Genomic DNA, 8,698 nt, shown 5'->3' with positions numbered 1-8,698 from the left:
ATGCTTCTTTTCTTTTTTAAAGTAGGTACTTGGCAGAAAAAAAGTAAAAGTAAATATTCAAGACCATAGTGTTTTAATGAAAAATAAAATGAAAATTAGACTTAAATATACAAAGAAAGGGGTCTTGGATATTGCATAATAGCACATCCATTTCAGTTAGAAGAATGTTAAATCAAAGCCACATTCTTGGTAAAACCCATATGTCAGACTGAGTTCTGAATTATAACTCGTAAATAATTAATTGTTTTTGTTGTTTGGGATACTTATTACGTGTGTTTTTATACTGTGTATACCAGCATGTGAGTGCAAAAACGTTTGAGAAGTTGATATCCACATGCAACATTTGGTGGCTTTAAACGTGTAAATAAGAGTCTCATCTGGTCAACCATCTAACACGCATCCACACTCCAATATTAACAATAATATACAGTACATATACATGTAAAAGGCCTTGATAGGTAATGAAATGTAGAAGGGGGGGAAATTCCAAAATCACATTTTCTAGACAGTTATTGTTGACAAAGGCATTGAGGTGATCAAAGCCACGTCTACTGTACATGTGAGGTCTGATCAGGCTCTGTATTATAACTGGTCCCCAGCCTCTGCCATGGGCACTTGGGGTTCCTCTTCACAACTGTCCTGCTTCCCAACCCAGTGGATGCCATAGCCGTTCTCTCTGGGCGGGAGATGTGGCGAATGCTGGCGCTCCAGAGTGGAGAAGGTGGTGAACTGGACTCTCTTTCTCTTGCTGGTGGGTGAGTGAAGGGACTCGGTGTGCATAGGTTTGCTCCTGAGGGAGCCCATGCAGCTGAGGGGTGAGTCTGTGACGGAGGCTAGGCAACTGGGCCTTCTGGACAGAGAGGAAGTCTTATCAGGCCCAATGTCTATGACAGTGGTTGTAGTCTGGGAGTCTTGCTGGACAGGACTGCCTGGCACGCTCATCACCAGCTCGGCGTCTGTGCCGAGCCACACCCAGTCATGCCTGTGCCCTGTGGGCTCCTGGCCATGAGAGGGAGGCTTCTTGTGCCTGAACTTGACTACATATGAGATACAATTAACCAGAAAAACCAAGATGGCCAGGCAAAAGACGCCCAACAGAGCGTACATGCCAATCTCCAAGTCTGTGAGCGGCCTGTTGGCCAACATTTCTTCACCACCGGTTTCTACCTCTTCTGTCTCCTGCCCAGGTACCTCCACTTTATTGGGGAAGTTATAGTTCACAAGGTTCCCAGGGGCCTTCACAGTGCTGGTAAAGCTAACACTGCTCATATCCTCCACTATCATATTGTCTAAGCCATATGCTTTGCTGCCATCACTTGGGCTGTTCATCATGCTGATATTCACCAAGCTGGTAGGACTGCCGGGGCTTCCTGAATTGCCGGTCTTACCCACTCCTCCGAGGCTGCCGCTGGTGATGGAGGTTCGTTCTGTAGATTTGATCGTGGTTGTGATCTTCTGCATGGCACTCTCCTCTCTATCTAAGGTTGAGCTGCGTGGCGGAGGACCATAGGACGGCTCCCTCTGCTTTCTCTCGCTGCCCACCTCTTCCCTATCGTTTCCATAGTCACTGCCGTTGTCCTTGTTGCTAACAGTGCTGCTGTAATTGACATTGCCTAGGCGCCGACTGTTCACTTGAAACTTGACCTTGAGGCTGCCGTTGCCCACCGCCACTGTGCTTTTGCGTTTGGACTTCTGGCATGACTCGCAGATGGACATCTCTACTCTGACCAGGTCTCCCTCGCCCTCACCCTCTGCAACCACAGTGGGAAGAGTGCCCTGCACTGACACCACCCCCGGATCTAGAGATGTCACCGTCACTCTGTAGTAAGCCGGATCATAAATGTCAAGAGGAGTCTGGTTGCCATCACTGAACTGCACCCAGGCACTGACCAAAGCTTCCTGAAAGAAGAGAAAACAGGAGAAATTGTAATTGTGCTTTTGCTCCTCTTTTAGACATTTCAATGGATTCAGACTGTTACCTGTTTGGGGGTCTGTAGAAACTCCTGAGTGCTTGTGGTAGCCAGGATGGCCCTATTGCTTCCGGTACTGAGCTGTAAAGTCATGGAGAGGCCTGTAACCAGCTGGACCCCCAAATCCGTTATAGTCACTTTGTCATCCACGACTTTGATAGTTGTCTTAGCCAAGATTGCGTCAGACAGTGGAGAAAATACCTGTCACAAACATCAGACACAGTAAATTAATTAGGGGGCCTCAAGTTCAGTTCATGAGTTTCAAAGTAAAACAAAAAGAAACTGTCCCATCTAGCCCTTAATCCAAGCAGTAGTTCAGTTCATTACCTGGATGGTGGTGGTCCCAAGGTCTCGTCCTGACAGCACCCTTCCTGCCTGCAGCCTAGCCACTCGAGGGTCCTCCACCTTCATGAAGTATCGAACCAGCCTTGTGACATCCACCTGCCAATCGGAGCCCAGGAAATAAGCCTTAGGATCCCGAGGGTCCGCCTGCTCTGCCACGAAGTGAGTTAGCACCCGCACCAGGGCGTGCTGAAACTGAAGCATGCAGCCCTTTCCCTTCCTGTCTTCTTCACTGTTCCAGCCAGCTCTAGGACATGAGAACAAAACACATGTGAAGTCACACCTGTCACATGGTAAATGCTTTGACCTGCTATTGTCCAATCACTCAAGCCTGTCTCTTTGCTTGATTAGATCACATTGAGATACTGCAGCACATTATATAATGGAATCAAATCCCTAAACCCTTGGGAAAGATATGATTTGGATTTGTAGGGGCTCAAGGACGCTTCTGGAAATCCCATCTAGAAACCAAATAAGGTGAGTTTTTATGATAAACAAGTGGTTTATTTGTGTGTCCCACCTTTTTGAGGTTAGTATGGGTACCCTCCAGCTTTTGATCTGGCTCAGCTCGTTGTCAGACACCTCAATCTGGAGAGGGAGTCGGGGCATCCACACGTTCAGTTCGAGCTGTGCACTCAGGTAGCTATAGGTAAAGTTCACCACCAACTTCACCTTGCCATTAGTCTCTTTGCCATTTACGAAAACATAGTCGCACCTGTCTGACACCTGGATGGAAAGAGATGATATAGAAAGGGAACAATCCATCAGAAAATTAATATCATTTTAATTTCCCTAGTAATATCAAAGAGTTTGTATAGTACGCTTCTGTAAACAGTCTACATCAAACTCAGAATGAGATTGTTGTCAATGAAGGAGATAGTTAGATAGTCAGTCATCCAACCAATGACAAGAAATAATACAATATTCTCATAAAAGTCACTATTTTAACAAATAGGCCATTCTTACAACAACAAATGGCCTTGCAGCAGTTTTGCACTGCATGTGTTACCATACTAATGTCAGCTAGCTGTAATAAACTGCTGCGATGATCACCGGTCCGAAGCGTTAAGAAGAGGCAGCATTGCAATTTTATGTTAATCAAAATATCATGTAGTGCAGTACTGAACATCACTCCTTCACAGCCAAATGCATTCATTATACCGTGATTTCAAAGGTGACCCTGGCAAGTTTGAGCGACTGCTCAGAGATCTTATGGACATTTTGAGACATGAGTCAGGAGGTTTTCCTTGGTCCTCTCTACAACCGCTGCTTTAAACAAATTGGATAATTAACGCAGCATTGCAATTCAGTCACCAGCCCCTGGAAGTGCACAGGGGAGAAAAAAACCTAGTGACTTTGGCAGATAGCCTTCGGAGGAATACAAATAGCAATGATTTGCGTGCTCATCAGGGTGAACCCAACAGTTCGCGAGGAGATGTGCTGTCCCAGGGACATCTTGTGACAGTGCATCTGAGCATCAGTCATCCTGCACCCATGACCAGAGCTTAAGCTTTAGAATGACCACATCACTATGTGTCATCCTCGCTGTTAGCTGAGATGCCCTCTTCCCTGCGAATAATCCTATGCTTGATTTATATCCAAATAGCAGATTTACAACACGTGACGCTGAAGCCCCTGAGCGCTTGTTATAGAAAATTGCAAGCATGGAACAATAGACGAGGACTGATTTAGTTCCAGTGAAGTCGTCTAGTTGTTTTAGAGTTGTTGTTGGGTTTTTGTTGGTGTGGAGGCAGTCAACCAGTCATCCGTGATCTAAGACACGTTGCTCTTTTCTGCTTTTTCAGAGAGGCATCTTCCAGTGAACTTCCATGAGCCATGTTCAAATAATATTCTGAAGCATCAGTTCAAAGGGAATGCCATTTTAAAGTGTCATCCGCCTACTCATCCTTGTCACAATCTCATTTTGCCTTCCAGAATATCCCTCGAGTGTTTTTGGTGTCAAAATAGATATTTGTTTAAAATGGGTTCTGACTTTCATCACTGGGTACAGTATGAAAGACGGGCAGAAATACATTTAAAGAAATACTGAAATGCACGCTTGACTGACACAACTATGACAATAGTTTCCTTGTGCAAATAAAACAAGTTAAATAAGTTTTTGAGTATGCAGAATAAATTAGGGGCAAATTACGTTCAGCAGATTTTGTCAAATTTCCACGCCATAAAAAGTCCTGATTAATCAACTAAGTAGACATCAAGGCTCAATATATCCCTGCTTAAAATGTTCTAGTGTCAATATTTCAATCCTGAACTGACAAAGAGAATGCTTAAATATGCACATTTTAACTCTCTCCATCATTCATGCACATTTGGAAAAGCTTTCCATCACGACAGATTAGACTTTTGTTTTGTTTTGTCACATGAGTTAAACATTCTAGATAAATCCTTCCCCATCTATCAGTAGCAGATTTGATACTCTTCAGGCACACCAGAAGAGAAAAGATATTTGAGTCAAGCTTTTAGACTAAGAAGATTAAAGGAATATTTGTGACTGAAGCTGCTCTCTGGTCAGATACACTGAGAAAATACACTGAGAGCTATACTGTAGGCTTAGAACAGCAAAGACGGCTACACTGCGGGGTTGAAAAGAATGATTCAGTCCAGCCGCTTGACATCCTCACGTAGTCCTACTTTTGTTATAACTGACACCCATCAGGACTTAACATATGTGCACTTACTGTATACACTGTGCAGGGACGTGCGGTCAGGGGAGGCAGGGGAGGCAGAGCCTCACCTTCCATCATGAAAAGTAAAAAACAAATAATGATAAAATAAAATAAATATTAATATGTCTCTACTGATCTGTGCTATAAATGTAATTTCTGTATGATTCCAATCATTTCAAGCATTTTTATAATCAAAATCGCTGAATTTGTGCATGTCCTGTTCAAACAGAGAGGAGACACGCGAGGTGAGGCAGCAACGAGCCTCACCTCACCTCAGATTGTGAATCCCCCACTAACTGGGTTGAGCGCGTGCCTTTTGCTTTCTCATTGCTGCACACACTGTAATATTTGTTGACACTTTTATTATATGTCCATTCTTTACATAGAATAGGTAATGTATTTCACATATGTGTAGAACATATTTAGTCTTGCTGATCTGACATTAAAACGCAGTGAAAAAGCACAGAGAGGCAAACACTACCTCGGCCTCAATGAAGGGGGCGTGCGGGAGCCCACAGGTCGGGTTTATCGCGTCAAGCTGCACAGAGCAGATCGACCCAGACAGGAAGTCAGACACCGATAAGGAATAGAGCATCCGGTCATTTTCCAAAATAAAACACTATGTGCAGCCGGATCACAGCGCACATGCTCCCGGTGGAATCAAATATGTACCTTACCTATGTGTGTGTCTGTAAAGAATGCTGATATGAAATATGAAAAACAACCATTAGTCAATGTGCAAGCTGCCAATTGAATAGTGATTTAAGCAACTCTATTGGGTTCATATATTTGTAGATCTGACTCTGAAAGAGTCAGTGCCTCACCAGCCACGAACCTCACCGCACGTCACTGGTATACACTGTGTTGCAGTGGTGGGCCATCAGGGCCAGCAAAGCCTTCTCTGCTGGCCTAGACAGAATCACAAAGTTATATAATAATTTTTCACAAAATTATTTCACAAGTGCAGCTTGTTTTAAGTAGAGCTCTTATCCAGTCAGATTTCACCTCTATGTTGTCTCTGAGTAAAATAAATCTGCCTGGAGGCCTTCAGATTTAGAAGTGAATCCCTTTGTAGTTTAAGTAAATGGGGATGATAGCGTTGATTGTCATAGTCTTCAACCAATCAGATTTTTAGTTTGACATGTTGGCCGTATTTTTTGACATGCCAGAGCATTCTAGCTGGCCTAGCCATACGTGATTGGTCAGTGGGCTAGCGTGACATGTTGGGCGGTGACAATCCCAGTATCTACTGCCTCTGTGGAGCGGACATTTTCAGCCCTCAAACGCATAAAAACATATTCAGGAAATACAACTGGGGAGGCTCGACTGTCATCACTGGCATCCATGAATCGAGAAGGACTTCTTACTGGAACTAAAACGCACGGATGTACTCAACAACCGTGGGATTAAACTCTTTATTAACAAAGAAAGCAGGATGGACTTTGTCTTTAAATAGTGAACGGCAGCTTTGGTAAGTGAACTGCAGTAGCTTTAACTGCCATAAATATTATTTGTCATTATTTAATTTGCTTGTTTATTTATTATTATTTGTACAACTTGTTTTTATGAATATGGATTTTCGTTTGGTTTTAAATGTGATAGGAACTATTGTTACGTCCTATGTTGTGCTGGGGACACATGCACAGCAACAAGAAAACGCGCAAAGCGGCCACGGTCTATATACTCTGCACAAAGTGTTAAAGTTAAAGTGTTAAAGTTAAGTTTAAGTTTTTAAGTGATCTACTTTGAAGATTCATGTGTTTTCAAGTGGACTCATTTTCCCTCTCGGTGTTGACAGACAAATAAATCCATCAGTAACAAGAACTAAGGTGTCGTGTATTTCCTGGAGGGAGTGATAGCTTTACTACTGTGTTAATTTGTCTATCGTGTAGTTTTCATGATATGGGTAATATTGTTCCCTCTGATATGAATAATATTTGAATGGCCCGTGCTCTTGAGTGTGTGGCGGAATGTGTGTTTTAGCTGAATTGATTTTGACTATATGCATTGTTCGTTAATGACGCCGCATCCCATCATGCGGGTATTCATGTACAGTATCTGCACTCTGCAGTTAGTGTATTTGTAGGTGTTGAGCTTCATTTTTACGAGTGAAGGCCCAGGTATAAAATGCACGGCCCGCCACTGCTGTGTTGTGAATCTCCTCATGGAGCAACACTCTGAACAGAATACTACATTATTAGCTGAGACATTTGTTGTTTGCTTCATGTGCTATGGGACATATTTGACTAGTAAAAAAAACAACTAAAAAACATTAGCTGGCTGTAGTCCAGTGCATGTCTATATTCTTTGTCTACAATGTCCTTACAGCCTCTGACCTGAGCAGCCAGGGGCCTGACTTTCAATTTCATCAATAATCAAAGTCGGCTTTTCAGCCGTGCTCAGGTTCACAGGACAAAAGTGGCAAGTCACTGGATGGGAGCACAGTGGCAGACTGAGGTCATTTGAGCGATTTAGCTCAGTGGTTGTTCATTGTCGGGAGATTGATGGCCGATGTTGTCGGAGCCCAGCTAATAGTTTGTTTTACTGTGTGGAAAAGAGATGGAGAGCCGGGGTGACTTTGGTACAACTTATTTGTCTGCATCTGTCCTTACCATCAAACATATAACCAACCTTGCCTCGATGGGGCCTTTTTTTAACAGCCACTCTAAATTGCCCTCCTGCCTGGGAGCTTTAGGGTGGGCAGACAAGACACAAACGCCTCACATTCTTCCATTTATGGCTGCTAGTAAAGTTTTTGTTCTCAGTTAACCATTTACCAGAAGTGATTGAACATTCTTCACTCAATACTTCTGCAGCGAAAGTGATTAAGGTTGACTACAAAAGGTATAAAAAAAAAACACACACACACACACAAAAGAAACACCAATTTCACCTCCTAACTTTTCATAGTCCTTACATCCCCATAATTGAATCATTTTAAAAACACTGCAATATAAATATTGAAATGTGGGAAACCAAAGAAACAAAAAATCAGAAGGTTATTGTTTCCTCTACAATATGTAGTGGCGGGTATCAAGGAGGAGGAGGAGTAAATCCTACCTTGAGTACATCTTCATCATCAGAGCTACAGTCTGTGTAGTCAGAAACATCAGTGACCACTCCATCTTCTTCCACAGCTACTGTCCTCACAGGCATCACCACTTTCTTTCCAGTCAGAACAGCAGTATTCAGGATCTCTGTGTCCTACGAAGAGGCCAGCGAAAGCAGCCATCAAGTCAGTACATATTTCTTAGTCGCATCGGATAACAAATAACATACAATAATTTGGTTTGTTGTCATTTTACATTAGACATTTGGCTAATGATTTCATGTAGTGCAAAATTGTTTTTTTGGGATCACTTTGGGTTGCAAGTAGAGGAAGGCAGGAGAGATGGGGGCGATGAAGTGTGACTCAGTGATCCTGATGAGGTGAGAAGGCCAGTCCCCCTTTGGCCAGGTCACCTCATGGAATAGAAAGCTAATCTTGGACTTTTCTGCACAGGTATATCCCTCAGAGCGCTGTCATATCCGCTCAAACATGATCTAATTGCTAGAGCCATGGATGTGGAATAAGCATAATCTCTGCATATATACAGTACAGCCTGTTCTTTCATGCTCAATGTGTTATTAAATAGGGCTGCTGTGGCAGGTAAAGCAGAGTGGTCCCCTTATCCCCTGCGTCCCCTTGTCCGAGTGTCC

At 43.2% G+C, this 8,698-nt stretch overlaps 1 protein-coding gene across 1 annotated transcript in view; it reads right to left on the bottom strand.

Annotated features, from left to right (window-relative positions):
- Positions 1 to 129: 129 nt before the first annotated feature.
- Positions 130 to 8,698, bottom strand: part of LOC137866915 (transmembrane protein 132D) — a 28,608-nt gene continuing 20,039 nt past the window's right edge. The window contains 5 exon segments of the mRNA XM_068703193.1: positions 130 to 1,899; positions 1,980 to 2,171; positions 2,298 to 2,559; positions 2,833 to 3,038; positions 8,060 to 8,203. Coding sequence (XP_068559294.1) covers positions 583 to 1,899; positions 1,980 to 2,171; positions 2,298 to 2,559; positions 2,833 to 3,038; positions 8,060 to 8,203 — 2,121 coding nt within the window. The 3' untranslated portion in view covers positions 130 to 582.

This window comes from Cebidichthys violaceus, unplaced genomic scaffold (assembly GCF_023349555.1).
Source record: "Cebidichthys violaceus isolate CVI_PGR_0920_01 unplaced genomic scaffold, fCebVio1.0.p SCAF_9, whole genome shotgun sequence".
In the NCBI taxonomy this organism is placed as follows: Eukaryota; Metazoa; Chordata; class Actinopteri; order Perciformes; family Stichaeidae; genus Cebidichthys; species Cebidichthys violaceus.
This window is presented reverse-complemented; position numbering and strand designations above follow the sequence as displayed.